This window comes from Saccopteryx bilineata, chromosome 2, assembly GCF_036850765.1.
Source record: "Saccopteryx bilineata isolate mSacBil1 chromosome 2, mSacBil1_pri_phased_curated, whole genome shotgun sequence".
Taxonomy (NCBI): Eukaryota; Metazoa; Chordata; class Mammalia; order Chiroptera; family Emballonuridae; genus Saccopteryx; species Saccopteryx bilineata.
Window position 1 is genome coordinate 300,315,673 of NC_089491.1, and position 19,545 is coordinate 300,335,217.

Consider the following 19,545-nt stretch of genomic DNA (forward strand, 5'->3'; position numbering starts at 1 on the left):
TAAGCAACTTTTTAAAAGTATAATTTTCTGTTTAATATTAGAATGACCCTTTTTAATCTATCCCCAGTAAAGAATGTGGTGAGTAGTTGGCTTAAAAGTTTTTATGCCCAAAGGGAGGAATTAGAGCCCAAGAAATAAACAAGAAATCCTCTCCAGGCTGGGAGAGATCCTGGGATGTTGCCTCTAGACCAAATATCCCTACTGTCTAAATAGAAAGATCTTCACAAAATGGCATGGTCCAATGGGGACATTAAGATGACCAGAAAATGAGTTTAAGCAATCAGCTTTACAAATTACCCCTGGACCTCTTGACGGAAAGTTGAATGGGTGACTGCGGGTGAGGCAGGAAGGCTGCTGGTTCCTCTCAGGTTACGCAAGCTGCTCTGCAGGATTCGTGGGTCAGTGGGTGAGATGATGTTTGCGGCCCGTGTAAGGACCGCAGGGTCCTTACTATGTATATTACTATGTCTATACTTCTCAGAGGCCTGGTTCCTAGGCCTGGCTATTGGGGGTGAGCTATAGACTGACTGCCATGACTCTGCTGCTACTCACTCCAATTTTCTCTCCTTTCCTCCAGCCGGTCCCCATCGATGACAACTTCTGTGGATTAGACATCAACCAGCCCCTTGGAGGCTCCACTCCCGTGGAGGGCCTGACCCTGTACACCACCAGCCGGGACCGCATGACATCGGTGGCCTCCTACGTTTACAATGGCTACAGCGTGGTTTTTGTGGGGACTAAGAGTGGAAAGTTGAAAAAGGTAAGAGTCTGAGAGCCCCCGACCTGCCCTTCAGCTCCTCAGCTGGGAGCCCCTTCTGGAAGGCGGCTGTTGGTGGAGATTTAACTACGGGCAACTCTAATTTTCTTGGTGGAAATGGTTGGATAATGGAGTAGGTAGGGGTTAATTTTGAGGCCTATCTTCTAGCTGTTTTCCCCAGCTGTTAGTCAATGGGAGTCTAGAGAATGAATGCAAACATATTTCACTATTGCCCACACGTCAAGGAATCAGGAAGGTGCATCTGCCGAAGGGAGAAAAATACTTCACTCTTGATCTCCAAGTCAAATACTGATTTGATATTTTTGATTCTTTGGATTATAAATCCCCAGCATCACAAATTCCTCCCCACGGCCTAGAGAGTTGACTGACTGTATTGGTCAAAAGTAAGTCTTCATTGAGTCCCAAGCGGCCTGTAAAAGCAGGTGATGGGTCACCACTTTAAGGACAGGGGCAAGTGACAAGTCTCTGAGCGCATAAGGTGCCTGCGTAAGAGGCCATTCTTCCATCTTCCGTCTTCCTGCAATTGCAGAGTCTTCCCCACTCCTCCTTCCAGGAGGAAGCAGACATCTTACCCCAGGCCTGCCCTGGGCACCTCTGCCAGCTGCAGGGCATGGGCTGTCTGAGCTGGCAGTGCGGGTGGCCTCTCGTGCCGCAGGCTGAAGCCAGCAGCTTGTACTTGCTTGTCTAGGGCTTAGGGCGCGGAGATTGAGCACAGTCTGGTTCATTGTGTGGGATTACAGCGGCCACATTCTTTCCGGCCCCAGCTAATCTCCTTTTCCCCAGCTTACCCTCCTGCCTCCTTCCCCAGGCCCTGCACCTGGGGATCAGGGCACGTGCAAGGCTTCACCACATCTCACCCTTCACATGGACATCACCCCGTAGCTCTTTCCTCCTGATCCACTCAGAGCCTAGGAGCAGTGTCATTTGGGTTTGGGATGCCGAATGGGGTGGCAGAGCGGGGGCCTGAGAAAGAACTTCCGTGACCTGTGTTCTGAGCCGCAGCCAGGGGAGGTGATAAAAACTGGTCTCGGTGTCTGTGGAGGGGCTGACCCTCCAATACTCTTCTGTTCTCAAGGGACTAATGCCCTGTAAGCCTTTTATTCACTCTGTGGAGAGGTTTCTACCTTTTCCTTCCCTGTACCCTCTACTCTGCTGGGGGCTGTGGACCCCCGCTTGGCTTTTAGGTGCGTGGAAGAGAGGACACGTGTGGTCCCTTAATTCACTTTCCCAAAGTTGGGGTAAAGGAGCTGCCTTATGAGCATCCAGTAAGATATAAAAGTGCCCTGGCCGGTTGGCTCAGTGGTAGAGCGTCGGCCTGGCGTGCAGAGGTCCCGGGTTCGATTCCCGGCCAGGGCACACAGGAGAGGCGCCCATCTGCCTCTCCGCCCCTCCCCCTCTCCTTCCTCTCTGTCTCTCTCTTCCCCTCCCGCAGCCGAGGCTCCACTGGAGCAAAGATGGCCCGGGCGCTGGGGATGGCTCCTTGGCCTCTGCCCCAGGTGCTAGAGTGGCTCTGGTCGCGGCAGAGCGACGCCCTGGAGGGGCAGAGCATCGCCCCCTGGTGGGCAGAGCATTGCCCCCTGGTGGGCGTGCCGGGTGGATCCCGGTCGGGCGCATGCGGGAGTCTGTCTGACTGTCTCTCCCCATTTCCAGCTTCAGAAAAATACAAAAAAATAAAACAAAATAAAAGTGACATATTCCACCTGGACAGGGTTCAACCTGGACTGAGGCTGGCTACCTCCCTGCCGAGCAGGCTTACCTGTTCAGTTAAATAGACTGCTCCTTGCACAGGGACATTGGGCCAAGGGGCCTGTGGGGTCTGAGATCTAGCCTCAGCTCTCCTTGTCAAGCCATGTACCCTAGGGTATAAACATTCACCTAGAGGGGCTCTTTGAACTAATCTGTCTGCTCGTGGAGACCACCTTTAGCTAAACTGCACAAAGGCTTTCCAGGGGCCAGCAATAGCCACAGATGTCCTACATCATTCATATAACTCTGTCTCTTTTATTCTCTTGAAAGTTTTATTAAAAGCAGAGGTCATGCTTTATTCATATTTATTTCCTTCTTTCTACCTAATTTTTTCACTGTGTGGTCACACATGGGATCCCAAGATATTTTGAAAAATAGAACCATTCCCTAAAGATAATTAAAGATCATATAGCCCAATCTTCTAATTATTCAGAAGGGAAACTGAGGCCCAGAGAAGAAAGTGACTTGTCCAAGCCTAGAAACTAGGACAAATTGGTTCTTGCCCTGACACCCAATCTGATACCCTTTTTACTCAGAGAAGCAGCCACAGAGCTCAGGAATGGATGCTGAGGGCAACCTTTGGGTCTTGGCTTGCTACAGAATTCAGCCAGGGACTAGTGCCTCCACTCTTCTTGGTCTTAGATCTGAGTTAAGGAGTTAGTATTTGCTGAATGGACAGATGAAGATGGAATAAAGGAAGATGGACCTGGGCAGACTCACAGGGACCCTGTGCTGACCTTCCCATATCTCTGTGCATCCAGCACAGCACACCCAGGGGGCCATGTGGGGCGTGTTTCTCAGCCACACATCCATATGAGCAAGGTTCTCCAAACCCTGGTGGACCTATCACTATGGAGACAAGTCAGCGAGTTCAAGGGCAAGGCTGGGAATGTGGCTGCCCACAGCTTGTTCCAACCTGCAAGTTGGCTGCTCCTTCTCACTCTTCACTTTGCCTTTCTTTGACTGTTTCTATGAGCTCATAATACCCCTCCTTCTCCTCCGTGCAACTCACCCTTCCTTTCCACCCACACTCTTTGGAGGCACTTGGTACTCACACCCCGGCTCCCACTGGCCTCCCGCTTACCCACCTGTCCCTCTCCAGAGAAATGGCCTGTGAGGAATTTATGGAATGTCCCCAGGAAACCCTACCATGGTCCAGGCCCCATAGCTCTTTCAACACAGGAAGGGAAATAAAGAAATAAACTAGCTAAGAGTGTCGAGAGGGGAGGGCAGCGGGCTGTGTCAGAACTACTCACTTCTTCCCTGCCTGGTCAGGCATCCGTCAGCCCCATCCAGCCCTCACCCATTGTGCCCATAGGAATAGGATGCCCCTGAGTGGGGAAGTTTAGAGGAAGCAGAGACTCATGACAAGTGCATGACCATGAGACCACGGCCTTCTGAGCCACAAGCATGCAGAAGGAATAGGAACAAAAAGGACAAGACCTCAAAACTAAGATGTGAGATGTGTCATGCTTGCACAGGTCAAGGGTCAGTGCACACGGGTGACAAGAGGGCAGGTGAAGCTTCACCAAGAGAGGGAACAGTTCAGCGAAACCAGCTGCAGTAGGCGATCAACCTGGAAGGCTTAATCTGGGAGGAAGAGCACCAGGCTTGGCTTAAAGACTGAGACGGAGCAACGGATGAGCTGGGGGTACGAGAGAAGGGCACGCTAGACCTTGAGTGCCTCATTGAAGAGGCAGAGTGCACATACAAGGAGGGTCTAGAGGGCACAGGGCAGCGAGGAGGACCCGGTGAGCTGTAAGGCAGAGGGAGAGTGCCGTGAGGACCCAAGCCTTGAGAGAAGCTGGTGAGAAGGATCTTGGGATTTCGCTGCCCAGCAGGTAGACATGAGTCAACTGTGTGAGCTGAGTTCACTAGTCTTCACCACACTGACAGGACAGTTTCCAGGTCATGAGAAGTGTTGTCTCTACCTTGGAAGTAACATTATAGAACCAACTAAAGTATGAGATAAATAAGAACTGGAAGGATGTGGGAGTCATGCTCTATGAAGAATATTGTTAAAAGGACATTAAGCCAAGGTAAGAAGAGTAAAGGAGGGCACAAGGCAGTTTTTTTTCAGATACTATAATTTACTGAGCACATATTATATGTCAGGTGTTAGTCTAAGAGGTTTATGTCTATTAACTTACTTAATCTGTATGTAACTCCACGAGGTAGGAGCTGTTATCATCTTCATTCTACAGATAAGAAAACAGAAGCCAAAAAAGATTAGAAAAAAATGTGTCTAAGGTACCTTACCAAGTAAATGGCAGATCCAGGATTTGAACTTTGATCATAGGGTTTCACAACCTTCATTCTTAGTCATTAAGCTGCAGAAGGTGAATTAAACTTATTTGGTGTGGCCCCAGAGGGCAGACTAAAGCCAAGGGTATCGGAGTGACAGTAGATTTGCTTTCCACTTAAAACAAGGAAGAAGTTTCTTGTAACCAAATTGTCCCTGAATGGAAAGAGTTGACTCAAGAGGGAGTGAGCTCCCCATCAGTGGAAATGTTCAAGCAGAGGCCAGATGGTCACCGATCAGGGAAGCTGCAGAGGGGCTCCTGCATTAAGCGCATGACCCTTTCCATTCTGCACCAGCCTTTCTTTGCCTCCTCTGGTAGGAGTGGGCGATAGGGAGGGCAGGCTGTGGCAGGACACAGGAGGGAGGCAGGGAGGCCAAGGCCCCTGGGTGTGGGCTTTGAAATCATGGCTGGGTTCAAGCTTGCCCTCAGAGTGTGCTGGAGAGCCCCTCAGGGCGGAGAAGTAGGTGCTTGGCACAGATAAGGAAAGGCTTCGCCAAGGTGACGAAGGCAGGAGGCCCAGGGCAGGAGTTCAGGGAGCGACAGCAGGGCGTCTGGGCCAGGTTGACTGTGAAGACACCCCTCCTGGCTGAGAGCAGGCTGTGGGAGGCCAGGGAAGAAATGCTGGGAGCTGACACCAAGGCAGAAGCAGGAAGAGCCATGGCCATAGGAACTGCAAATGCATTTAATTCAGCTTCCCAGGTTGACGGGAGGAGGCGCAGAGGCCACTGAAGCTCAGGTCCTGGGGCGTAGGAGGAAAGGGGCCAGATGAGAAGGCAGAAGCCCCCGAATGTGAGAAGAAGGACTCCCTCCCTCCTTCCTCTTTGGAGCAACTGTCACTGTGGCTCCTTCTCTTCATTTGCAGCTACTAAAACTGCTGCCTTGTCTGGCCTCCTCTGGCCCCTGGGGCCGTCCACAGCAGCAGGAAGTGCTGGCTCTCCAGTCTCTGTCCCCACTGGAAACCTCGCCTGCTGCTCAGGGGCTGGTGACATGGCCTCCACTCTGTCTCAGGAGCATTTGAGTGGCGCCCTGCTCAGTCCCCTCCTGGCACATAGTTTTGCTCTGACAGCATCTGACACGGGAGCAGCTACAAATGTGTCCACTCTCCTGAGATTCACAGATGCTGCAGGACAGGGACCCCTTTGTATATATTAATGTCACTCATCCCCACAGCTAGATCTAACATCTCTTACACGTGAGGTGCTTGTTGTATTTCTCTCAAATATATTGGGTGCCTTCTCCTATTCAGACACCTGTGTATACCCATTATTAGACTAGGTCAGACACCAAGAGTGACACCTGTTGACATGGCTGGTTTGCCAAGGAAGGAAGTTATTGTGTGTTGGATAGGCCAGAGTGGGAGGCGGAGGCGGGAGGGTTGGGATGGTGGGAGAGGATAGAGGACTCAAGGAAACAAGACAACTGCTTTGGGTAAGAGGAAGAGGGTTTGTTGGGAAGAACGCGGGGTGATACTTGGAAATGGGTGGAAGAAGGGGGAGGCGTCTGTGCTGTTGCTGGACACCCCTAGAGTGGCCTGGGTTGCTCGGCCTCACCTGGATGAGAGGTAGGCATGCCTGCGGCAGGGTAACAGGTACAAAGGCTCAGGTAACTACACCCCCCCTCTGCCCCATCAACCCTCTGTAGGCCTCCTGGACATTTCTACTAATGCACAGAGACAACCCTTTTCAAGTTCTGGGGTGGGGGTGGGCTGGCCTCTTGTGGCACCCCCTTATTTCTCATTAGCTAACAGCCAGCTGCAGAAATGCCTGTGAAATTCTTGAGGAAAATTCTTTCCGCTTTTCCCTAAGGGACATACCAGTCCAAGGTCTGCAGCCCACAGGAAGCTCTGACGTCCCAATCCTATTCTTCTCTTTATAATCTCAACAACAATTTGCTCAGCAAAGCCAGTAAAACTGTAAGTTTCTTGTAGTGGCAGTTTAGGTACTGGAAAGAATCCACTGAGAGCACAGGAGAATTAACTCTCCCAGGCCCTGGGGTTATTGCTTGGTTATGTGATAACACTGATTATTTATAAGATACCTTTCCACGTCCTTTCCATGTTCCACAAGTACTTCAACTAAGTGTGGGTTTTGTCCCCTGAATCTCTGCCCCATTCCACAGAGGTACAAAACTGAGCCACAGAGAGAGAAAGTACCTTGCTCAAGGTTATATGGCCCCTCCATTGGCAATGTTGACATTGGTGATTATACTTCCTCCCAAAACATACACACAAGTTCCCAACCTGTGACTTGACTTCCTCATGGGGTGGAGTTGTCTTGGCAGACTGAAGGCCAAGTTGGATGGAACACTGAGAAACAGGCCTTTCTCTCTGCCAGCCCCACCAAATAATAGCCACTCATTCCTCTGAGTGGAATGATTCACTCATATCTCAGTGTGAACCCTGGGTCCCGTAAACAGCCAGGCTGCAGACCAAATTCTGGGAGACCTCATCGCTCTGCCAGGACCTGTGACTACTGATCTGAGCCCTAACTCTCTGGGTATCTCAGCAGTGCTGGGGCTGGGGAAGCAGGGGTTGGGGGCAGACATCCCCTCTCTGCATGGAAGAGGCCGGTGGTAGCTTGGAACTCCCCATCACAGCCCTAGGAATGAGTCTGGCTCCCTGCCCAGGCTCCTGCCGCCAAACTCGCTGTTTGTTTTGTTGTTTTATAACCCTCTTGAGTCCAGAGAACTGGTCTTCTGAAAGCTGGGAAAGGCAGCATTTGGTTGGCACAGGGAAGGAGGCATATTTACAGAATCCCCCCACACACCCGCCCCTTGCCACTGCATCCCCCTGCTTGACCGTGACAGGTGTAGAACGGGGGGGGGGGGGTATGGGTTTCTATCCAGGGCCCCAGCTAACCCCAGGAGAGGAGGCCCTGATCTCTCAGAGCCGAGCTGAAAGGGAGAAACTAAAGACTCATTTATTTTTTGCACCTTTTGTACGGCCCTTGAATGCTTCAATCTTGGGCGGTGCCTGTAGGAGGCATCAGGCTGTGTGCTCAGCAGGCTGCTTCACACCCAAGAGTTTGCCCCGTGGAGCTCAGGGCCGTATCACAGGACAGGGCGAGGGAGTGTGGAGCTCACAGAATCCAGGTGACCCAAATAGGCTGTGCAGAATTTCCCAGAGGCCAAGGTACTAATGTTACAGAGCTCTCATCTTTAGGAAAACACAAGCCACAAAGATGCACATCCTTTTAGGCCACTGAGCCTTACTTGCCCGTGGAGCAGGGCTGGAAGGGACCTCCAAAGACCAGCTAGCCAGTCCTCTGCCTATAAGTATAAGTAGCTTTCCATAACAAGGAGTATGAGCTTATGGGATGCCATTCTAACTCCAAAGTACCAGCTGTACTGTGTGATCTCTGAGCTTCAGTTTCCTCAGGTGTAAAATGAAGACATTTATACTACCCGCCTCATGAGATTGTAGTGAGAATTCCATGAAATAATCCATCACTGAACAAAAATTTATTGACTACCTACTCTGTGCCCTTTGTTGGGTATACAGTAGTGAACAAAACAGTCAAAACTGCCGCTTCTAATGAAGATCATAGCTTAATGTGAGAAGACAGACAAAAAACATAAGTAAACACAATACAGCATGTTTAAAAGATAATTAGAGCTAATGGAAATAATAGAGCACAATGAAATGATTCATGTATGCGTGATGCCAAGCTGGAGAGTATATATACTGAAATATTACTACTATTGTACCTGACTTGTGAGCCTCCCCTTTTTCCCTGTAGAGTGGGTAGTTATGAGCACTTTGCATGGTCTTTGTAAGGACTATATGAAAGCAAGCTCTTAGTCTAGTGCTTGGCACAAATGTGCTTTTCATGAGTATCACTGATATCTTTGAGGCATCTCCTCACCAAAGTCCACTTTACTCTGGCTCCTTAGGGACGTGGAGCTGTCGTATTGGTCTCCTTTTTAGAGACATGTTTGCAAGGTCAGAAAGAGGAAGAGAATCCTGCCCCCTACCCCCAGCCCTGAGTCATGGGAAAAAATACTTAGAAGACTAGGCCAGCTGAGCCGAACTAATCTAATCCTGCTGGACATTGGCACCAGCTGCATTAGTCACCAGTGAGAGCTTTCTGAGTCTCCGATCACCAAACAATATGTACTGACACCTCCCCAGGGCAGGGCTGGGAAAGTCGCAATTTCCACTCTTGCAGCTTTGCACAACCAACTAAAACAGGGCCATTCTGTGCCCTTTGCACATTCCCAAGGCAAGCATGATATCATAGTGTGGCACAGCTCTATCTTGGATTAACTGTGATCTTGGGGGATTTCAGTGTCCTCCACTGGTCCACTAATACTACCTTGTGAGATTGCTATGCATATCAGGCAAGGGGGATGTAAGGTTACCTAATACAGAGGTGGATACACAGCAGGCGCTTCATAAATGGCAGCCATTGCTGCTATCACTGCCCCTCCTATACCATCACCATGCTTTTCTTCCAAGGGCCCAGCTAGATTCCCTTGGTTTCTATTCTCTTATTATTCCCATAACATTTCAAATGGACAGGAAGGGCTGGGATATTTCTCTGCTCTGTCGCACATGGTAGTACTGAAACTCAGATTGTGGACTTACTCAGGGCTACAGGGGAAGTGAAGGGACGGTGTGGGAACTGGAATCAGAGCTACCAATATTTCAGGTGGAGATGGGCCCAGCATATACCTAGGTCACTTGTACAGTCTAAAGATGCGAAGCTGAAAGCTTGCAGCTACTTGAAACCCTCTTTTCTTCTTCTTATCATATGTTCTTCTGTCCCGGGAAGTGGATGCAGAGATGCAGGTAGTGAAGGTCAACTGAAGTCTGTCTATCAGAGTCTCTTCCTAGAATTCTGTGTCTCTCTTGGTTTTGGCTTCCAGAAAGGTGCCTGGGCTCCGGAGTGGGGCAGAAGTTTAGAAGCTGGTACCTCTGGGGTTGTCCCAGTCAGCCATCAGTCCTTGATACCACATTCTGGTTTTCTATCAATATTTCAAAGGTTCCTGCCACCAGTTAGATGTCCCCACCTACCTGAAAGGGGCAGTGGCATCATCAGGCTTTATATAAAATTTTTTTATTAATTTTTTTAGAGATGAGAGAGAGAGAGAGAAGGGGAAAGAAGGAGCAGGAAGCATCAACTCCCATATGTGCTTTGACCAGGCAAGCCCAGGGTTTTGAACCGGCAACCTCAGCGTTTCCAGGTTGACGCTTTATCCACTGCACCACCACAGGTCAGGCCATCATCGGGCTTTAGTAATAGATTTGGAATTCTCACATTTTACTGTCAGGGTGGGTGAGAGCACAGCCAAGAGAGGAGGGGAGGCCCTGCGCTGGGCTCCTGTAGAAGGGTCGGCACCTCTCTGGGAGGAGGTGGATTATCTCACAAGGTCAGGATTCTCCCTCTGATTGTATAGCTAGAAAGGACCTCAGAGAACTGGTGTAGCCTACAGACTTTGGGCAACTGAGATGTTTATTACTCTTTTTTATGGATAAGACAGCTTAGGCCTAGAAAGTTTAAGTGATTGGCATAGAATCATGGATATGCTTAGCAACGAAGGCAAACTAAAATCCAAGTCTTCAGATGCAATGTTGGGACCCTTCTCTCACATCAAATGGAAGAATGCTCACTCTGCACAAAACGTCAGACTAACCTCTGCCTCTCCCTAGCATGTGAGCATTCCCTAAACAGAGCCTAAAATCGGTGTGCGGATCCCTCTTCCCCTGGCAAGAGTCTAGTTGAGCATCTTCTCCCGGGCCTGACCCTGCAGCGTTGCTCTGGTGACCAGCCTTCTGAGCCTCACCCCACATGTCTTGGGGACCTTCCTAGAGTCTGGACAACAAGGAGGCCTACTTAGCCACAAAATTCTTGCCTTGAGGCTAAAAAATTTCTTACAAATCAGAGTACTGAATTGGGGATCAATTCTTCCATGTTAGTTCTCTTTCTAGGCATGCTTTGGGAGGGGTATATTATAAATTAAGCACTACTCTTTGCTAAACCCTGGGATAAGTGGGGGGGGGGTGTTGTTTTTTCAACACTACTCTTATAAGATAAGAATTAATATTATGTCCATTTTCCAGATGAGCAAACTGAGCTCAGACTTAGGTAACTTGTCAGAGTCATACTGCTACCAAGTGGAGAGCTGGAATTGCAGTCTAGGTCTGACTCCAGGCTAAAACCACCAGCTGTTAGCACTCCGTTGGCCTTCTCTAAGACCCAGTGTGTCCCTCCTAACCCGCTGCCTGCCCTGCAGGGAGCCACAGGAGGATGCTGAGAGAAGGGTGGAGGGGCTAAGACTTTGCACTCTTTCTAGCAAAGATGCCCTGGAAACCCAGGACATGGCAGCTGTCACCTCAGCACATGCTGCCTTGTGTCACTCCCTTCAGGCCCCCTTCTCCCACTCCTCACCCATCTCAGCTCAGGCCACAATGGACGGGGTGGCAGCCTTTTGTACCACACACAGTCCCAGCTGACTCCCCTTTCTCCAGGCATCATTATGTGCCGTGAGCTTTCTGAAGGGGAGACAAAGGAGGATTGCTGACAAGGCCAAGAGCCGCTGTGTAAAGCGCGGGGCCTGGGCCCGTCACCCGTGCGTCCCTTGGAGCCCCCAGGCTCTTCTGCAGAGATGCTGTCTGGGGTCTTTTGTGTGCCAGTCATGCCCATTCAGAACTGGCTGGGCAAAGGTTTCAGGGGGAGGAGGACACTGGAAAATGGAGTCGTTTTCGTCTGGCAAAATTGGAAGAGACATTAATGCAATAGTTAACAGCAAACCACGTCTGGGGGGAAGGGCCGGAATGCTTGTTCTCTGTTTATGGGGTTTATGCAATTCCATCAATATTGATGCCTGATGTCTTTGATTCTGACACTAATCATTGCTATGAATTAAATTTGCAGCCATATAATTAGGATTGCTATTAATAGGGCCCTGAGCTAAGTGCTACGATGCGGCATGTCTTTTTCTTGATAGAAAATGGCATCCTTGGAACTCTGCTAATGGGGCACACCTGGGATTTGCCAAGAATGATGTGAAAATTATACATTCTATATCGGTATTGGGCCTTTACTAAAATGCCAGCAAGCAAAGGTGAGCCTGGAGGGAAGACTATCTCCTGCCCAGCACTGTGGGCAGTAATTAAGTATCTCTCATGCTCTATAAAGCCTTTAGGAAAGAATACACCAGGGCCAGTGTTGGCCACTCATGGTCAAGTCTCAGACCACTCACAGTCAAGAAGGTCTTCCTTACGTCTAGCCTAAGGCTAGCCAGCTTAACCTAAGATTCTCTGGTGGTCTCTTTCTCAGACTTTAAGGTAGACAAGCAGACAACTAAGAAAGGGGAACTTCTTGTTATGCCCCAAGCTTGGTTGAATGGGGCTGAGCCCAGTTGGGCCTCATTTCTGGGTATATAATTGGGCAAGACCCCCACTCACCACTGATTCCAAGGGTACCCACCCAGAGAGCTCTGTGGGCCACAGAGCACCATTAACCTCACACATAAAAGAGCCTGCTGCTACACGCGGTGGGAAGCATCTCTCATGGCCAGATGCTTCCCCAGGTAACGTGCAGCATTTGTTTACTGGGGGGGGCTCCATCTTTTATTATCATCAGGCCCCCAGTTCGGCATTGGAGACTCTCGATACCCCATTCACCTTCACTCTGAGTAATAACGTGTCATCGTGCACAAAGCATTCTCTAAACCTTCCCCATAGCACATGTGGTGCCCACCCATCCCCCACCCCCGAGGCCACTTCATCACTGGGAATAATAATACACACCAGTTGGCATAAGGGATTCATTAGTCCCTGCTCTTTTGACCTTCAGACTAGAAATAATTTTTCCTCCAAATCATCATTTATTGATTTTCCCCCCTTTCATATGTTTATGTCATTGAGAGAAGACAATGGTATGAGTTCGAGTCTTAACCCTGCTCTTTGTTAAGGATGAGACCCTCACTAAGTTACTTGCCCTCTTGGAAGCTTGGAGTTGAGAGAATTCTCATCTTTAAATCTTTTTTTTCCCCCTTTTTTTCTTTATTCATTTTTAGAGAGGAGAGAGAGAGGGAGAGAGAGAGAGACAGAGAGAGAGAGAAGGGGGGAGGAGCTGGAAGCTTCAACTCCCATATGTGCCCTGACCAGGCAAGCCCAGGGTTTCGAACCGGCGACCCCAGCATCTCCAGGTCGACGCATTATCCACTGCACCACCACAGGTCAGGCGAGAATTGTCATCTTTAAAACAGGGATTATAATATCTACATCATAAGGCTTAGAATAAGGTTAGAGAATTATCTAAATTCCTTATCCTAGGCCTTTTATACCTAATAAGAATCCCCATCCCATTCTGTTTCTCCTCTCACATATATCCAGATAGAAAGGACAATAGGCTAGCTCTTGGTATCCACAACATTGAGAGAAATTCTACTTTACTTTCCTTCCATTCTCAGGGAGAGCACATGGACAATTCACTCTTCCAAAATGCAGAGAACAGGATATGAATCTAAAATGCCTTTAGGCTTTTTCTCACCACAAGCTAAAAGGCTGAACAGTGGCATCTTGCTCGACTGTAGGTACGATAGCTTTTGCTGTTTCTTCTTATTCTCAAGTAGTCCTCTACCTTAGGTGAACTGAATTCACCTAATTCAGGGCCCAGCGCTCCAACACGGCTCTTAGGCATTGAGATGCAGGCGCGAGAGCATTCTAGCATCACCCAGAATGGATACTCTCACTATACAGTATTTTCATTCATTCTGCCTTCTGCCACACACATACTCTGTTCATTTTCCCATTCTACCGAAGTGCATTCGAGTCACATGTGTGAACACACAGCAACTGGCCAAAGGCCAACATTCACCAGAAAATGTAGGTACTTCACTATATAAAACCCAAGAAGAAAATGTATGTAGATGAGTCCTCAACCTGAATGTTTCATTAATTACCAATTACTTTAGTCTTCATACCTGAAGCTGAGCAGCATGGAGATTGTTGTTGGGTTATTGTTGGCAATGCTGCTGTTTTGATTCCCACTAACTAGAGAACAGAATTCAGTCCTGTTACTGTTGGAAATTAGCCTGGTGTTGCGCAAGTACACAGTTACTCATACATGCATCCAAGCTCACATTTAACGTAATTATCCTCACCTCATTCTATTCTTCTGTTACTTGCAAAATCTTGGATGATATAAACAAAACCCCCAAATCAACTCACCCCATGAGGCAATATGATGCACCCACATACCCTCCTGTGCCTACAGTCTTTCCAAGAGTCTAACTGCTCTGTAAGCTGTAAAACACTGAGTAGCGTCAGTCTCAGACAGATTGGTGGTATCCCCAGAGGAATGACCGTAGAGAAATAGAGGGAAAAATATGCTCCCCCCCTATCAAATCAAAGAAATAAAAAATCTGTCTCCTTGGTGCCTCCCCAATATTTATGTCTGAGCTCAGCAGACACCCCTGGGCTGCAGCCAGTCTGTGTATTAGCATTAGTCCATTATGCTTTTTATGATGCATAATACCCACCCACCACCCCTCCCCCAATGCAACATTTTATGTCTGTCCTTTTCATTTCTGGAAGGAGCCTCAGGGAACGGCAGATGCCTGCGTCTCCCCACTCTTTGGGGAGCTATTTGTACGCAGCCTGTCCCAGGCCATAAACAACCGGAGATAAGCCACAGCCACTGGCAATAAATGCCTCCAAGGCCAAGGAGGTGCCGAAAGTAGGGGGGGCTGGGTAAACTCCATGATGTGCGCACAAGCCCAGTGGGTATCAGAGGTCCCCAAACTTTTTACACAGGGGGCCAGTTCACTGTCCCTCAGACCGTTAGAGGGCCGCCACATACAGTGTTCCTGTCACTGACCACCAATGAAAGAGGTGCCCCTTCCGGGAGTGCGGTGGGGGGCCAGATAAATGGCCTCAGGGGGCCACATGCGGCCCGCGGGCCGTAGTTTGGGGACGCCTGGTAGATGCTGCCTACAGAAGGAGAGTCAAGGGCTAGTGCAGAACTGGATGCCACCCTTCCAGACTTCCCTGAAAGTGAGAAGGAAACCCTATAACTCTCTCCCGTGCCCAGCTCCCCACTGAAGCCACTTGTCCCTTAACTGCTGTCAGAGTCAGTAAACTTTCCAGTAAAGGCAGGAGGGTTCCCTCTGACACTTTTCTTTGCTAGCTCACATTGCTACGTAGATCACCATGTACCACTCATCGCCCATTGATGCTTCAGATCTTGCAGGAACTTCCCGAAAGTTTCCCTGCCTGTTACACCTTCCCTCTTGCTGTGACACCCACCCCAACCTCTTCCTCCTCCCCTCTCCAATACTCTTCCCTTTCCTCATGCCCAAGGCTAAGCCTTTCCAATCAGTCACCACTACTGTACGTCTGTCTCAGTAAGACTTCAGCTAGGGCTCTGGTGGCTATGGCAGTGATATTTATTTTTGCTTATAAGCTGCACCCACCAGCAAGTCACTTAGGACACTAAAGAAGACAGCATGCACCCAGCTTTGTTCCAAAAAGGAACCACTTGGAGAAGAAAACCAAATTCCGAATGAGTAATTCATCCAGTGGAGAGTTCAGATTCTTCCTACACATACAAACAGCAACTGAAAGCAGAGAATAGAGCAAAGATAGAGAGGGGTAGGAGGTACACAGTACAGTCAGCAAGGCCCTCAGTAATTAGTGCTTTGAGGAGTTTCTATCTCATCAGCCCCATCCTGGTGGCAGGGCAGAGACAGAGGATGGAGGTGATGTTCTTTTTCTTTTCCTTATTGGTTTTGGACTCCACATCAAAAGGAAACATGCAGATGAAAGTGATGTGCATTTAAAATGTCTGTACACATCAGACGGCTGGAGATAGTAGCTATTATACTGCGTGTATGTTTTTCTGCAGTTAGCTGTTAAATTATTTATTGGTCACTGGGCTTTAATCTCATAAACCTGCCTGTGGGCCCCAGGCACCGGCAGCCTGAACGCTACATAAGACACTTACGTAAGGTGGGCTGCACAGAGCACACTCTAGGGACTCTGGTGGAGACTGGACACTGGCACTTGGTCTTTCCCCTCGGATCAGCTCTTTAACAGCAGGCATACCCAGTGAAGATCTCATTTTTTCATCACTGTGAACTTGGAAGCAGACAAGAGCCCCAACCTGAGCACAAAGGACAAGGGAGCAAGTTCACAGAGTGTCTTTCCTTGGCTGAAGGGTAGGAGAGAGCCTTAGACAGGGGAGCAGATGACTCAGGGCCACTGATGCTGCTGGGATTTTCTAGAGCCTATTGCCTTAAGTTATGAGGTCCCCCTACCCCCCACCCCCCTCTCCCGCTACCTTCAGGATTTATGGATGGGTGACCCTGAACAAATTATTTTATATATCTTGGGCCTCAGCTTGACCCTGTTAAGTAAAAGTGATCTCCATTATCCTCCCTGGTTGCCAGTCCAGAAGGCAATTCTCTTGCTCTGTCCCCTAGTCATCTCCGAATCGTGCCAAGATAACTATAACACACGTGAACTTGTTTAGTGGTTCAAGGTATATGAAGAGCTGGCATATATATAGGACCCACTTTGATCTCATATAGTAATCCCAACAACCCTATGGGCTGTGGCTTTGTGGACAAGGAAACTGGTCCAGAGGGATCCAGTGATTCACCCAGCATCACCCAGGAATGGCACTAAATTGACACCTGGATGTCTATCCTTTGTCCATTCTAATCCTAGTCCCATATGTGAGCTCACTAGCACTAAGCTAGTGAGGAAACTGAGGCACAAATTCTCACTGACACCCAGCCCCCCTAGCACTGGCTGTGTGGGAACAATGTTCACACTGATGCCGTCATTAGAGAAAGCTGAGCACAAGAAGGTTGGGTTTTCCAAACCTTAGGCGTCTGTTCTCTTTGAGCAAATGGAGTCATACCGGGACTGTCTGGCTTCACCCTGCGCTGTGCTGCAGCCACCAGCACCTGCAGCTCCCCTCTGCGCAGTCAGGGGGGCGGGGAGACCCCGTGGGGGGTGTGGAAGAAATTAAGTGCACAAGATTTTTAACCTAATTCCAGGATTTAGGGGGTCCATGATCTCCTAGAGAAAAATGTTATGCAAACATTTGTATATCAATAATTTCCGTGTAGAGAGAGAGCCTTTGCTTTCTTTACATTCTCAAAGCTGCCTATAACCCTAAACTATTAAGATCCTTTGTCTAATGGTTTTTAGACAAGTTTTTAGACAGGGTGCCTTTGAGCTCTGGGGTGACCACTCTAACTACCTAATTCTATCCTCTGAGATATATATATGTATGTATGTATGTGTGTGTGTATATATATGTGTGTGTGTGTGTGTGTATCTGTGCATGTGTTTATGTATATGTGTATGTGTGTGTGTATTTGTGCATATTTATATGTATCTATATCAGGGTCATGAGTATAATTTTATTGTTGTTAAAAAAGGTTTGAATGAGAGATGAAGACATGCTAGGTCTGCCTGCCTGTCATGTGGTGTGTGCCCCTGTAACAGGCACATATACACCAGAATCACTACCTGCCCCCCCCACACACACACACTCTCACCCCCAGACCTGGTGTCAGCAGAACAAGGCGATGCTGAAATAATCCAGACCGAGGCCGAGAGGTGAGCCAGTGGGCTGAGGCAGGAAGAACAGCTCAGGCATGTGGGAGGAATGGTTGTTGAGGACCACACCTGTGGGAGACAGTGTATGGTCTCTCCCAGTCTTGGCCACAAAGCCTTTAGATCAGACAGCACGGCTGGAAAAGGAGGCCAAAGAGGTGGCTCCATGTGAGTGTCCAGAGATGCTGACCGGGCCAGAAGGTGGGAGTCCTGTTAGCTGGGTGGGCCCTTACCCAGCCAAGAAGCTGGGGGAGGGGGCCCACCTGGGGGTGGGTAGGAATGGCCCGTGGCCCCTCGAAGCGCCTCCATGCTCCTCACCTCCGGACTTTACGTGTGCTGTTCTCTCACACGAGGGCCTCTTCTCCTTCCCCCTGCCCAGCTATCACTTCTCATCCTCCAGATTCTGAGGCATCACCTCCTCTAGCCTCACAGCATGGCTATCAAAGCAGAAGAGCAAAGTGGTTCACAAGAGTGTAGGCCCAAGAGCTGAAGTGTCCTGGGCTCCACTCTGCCCTTAAAATCTGGGTGATGTAGTAAGAATCATGTCTCCTCTTACACCTGTTTTCTCTCTGCAAACTGGAAATAATAGCTTCTGCCTCATGGGCCTGTTGTACAACATGTAGTAAGTGAGTTAATGCGTGTAGAGCATCTAGATCAGTTTCCAAAATAGAATAAGTGCTTGGTAAATGTTACCTATGATTATTATAATTTCCCTTTTTCCTTTCTGTGCCCTCAGTACACTCAGCGATTTTAGGATAGGGGCTGTGCTTATCATCCCTGTGCCTATTGTGCCAGCTAATATAGCAGACATTCAATAAACATGTAAAAAGAAGATAGGAGAGGGGGAAAGTAGGGAGGGAGGGGGAAGAAATCCTAGGACGAGAGCCACCTCTCTGCCCCAGCGGTAAGCATCTTCTTGATGTGAGTCCAGGGGGCCTGCAGGTGTGCGCTACGCCCCCAAGCGGGGTAGGACTTCAGGGGGTTCGCCCCATGTTTCTGGCTGGCGGCGGGCATGAAAGAGGTTTCTTGGGGGAGTGCATGTGACTCAAGCAATCACATCTCATACACTGAGATTCAAGCCCTGGTTGCTGCAGGCAAATCCCCTGGAGACTGCCCTTTCCCAGAGGAGAAATTCCTTCAGCCTCAGTTAGCTCCCAGCCTCACTCACCTGTCAGTGCCCCATCTGCAAATCCCAGCAGATGCCAGGTCTGCACCAAAAACAGCTGGCGGCAGAGACACCGGGGACCGGGTGGTGCCCTTCCAAGCTCCCTCTGATTCTATCAACCTTCTGGAGCCCAGAACACTGTAAATTGTACTCTTCCTGCCACCAAAGTTTGAAGATACAGAACCCCACCTGCTATTACTTAGTGTGTTCATTCATATATTCACTCACTCATGCATTCAAAAAATAAATATTACTATAGGTGCCTACTGCGTGCTTTCAAATATATTGCTTGTTGCTAATATCACCATTAATCACATTAAGCCAGTGTATTTCTCAATAGGGGCAATTTGTAGACGTTTGGCAATTTCTGGAGACATTTTTGATTGTTACGTTCGGGGCAGGAAGTGCTACTGGCATCTGGTGGATAGAGACCAGGGATGCTAGGAAATCTCCTACAATGCATAGAACATCCCCCAACAACAAAAAGTTACACCGCCCCAAGTGTCAACAGTACTGAGGTTGAGAAACCGACCAAACCAAGAAACATCTATTGAGCACCAACTCTGCTAGCCGCCATGCTAAACACTTTTCTAATCCACGTAGCAGCCCTGCAGCGCAGGTACTATGACTATTTATCCTCTCAGATGAGAAAACCAAGGCACGGGGTGGTTATTTTCCATTCATTCACGCCATGTGCATTTATCGCACAGCCCAGTAGGTGTGGATTTGGAGAGCAAACCCCGTTCTGCTGGCCCCACAGTCTGCTCATCCATTAAATCTCTGCATGAGGTCAGGAAGGAGAAAACGTGAAATAAGTAAGTGATGAAGAAGCGTAAGTTAGCCCTGGCTGGTTGGCTCAGCGGTAGAGCGTCGGCCTAGCGTGCGGAGGACCCGGGTTCGATTCCCGGCCAGGGCACACAGGAGAAGCGCCCATTTGCTTCTCCACCCCTCCGCCGCGCTTTCCTCTCTGTCTCTC

The 19,545-nt window shown here is 49.1% G+C and overlaps 1 protein-coding gene across 1 annotated transcript in view; it reads left to right on the forward strand.

The window, feature by feature from the left end:
* Positions 1-19,545, forward strand: part of PLXNA2 (plexin A2) — a 211,679-nt gene that overhangs the window by 31,653 nt on the left and 160,481 nt on the right. The window contains exon 3 of the mRNA XM_066261465.1: positions 578-760. Coding sequence (XP_066117562.1) covers positions 578-760 — 183 coding nt within the window. The remainder of the gene's footprint in view (positions 1-577; positions 761-19,545) is intronic.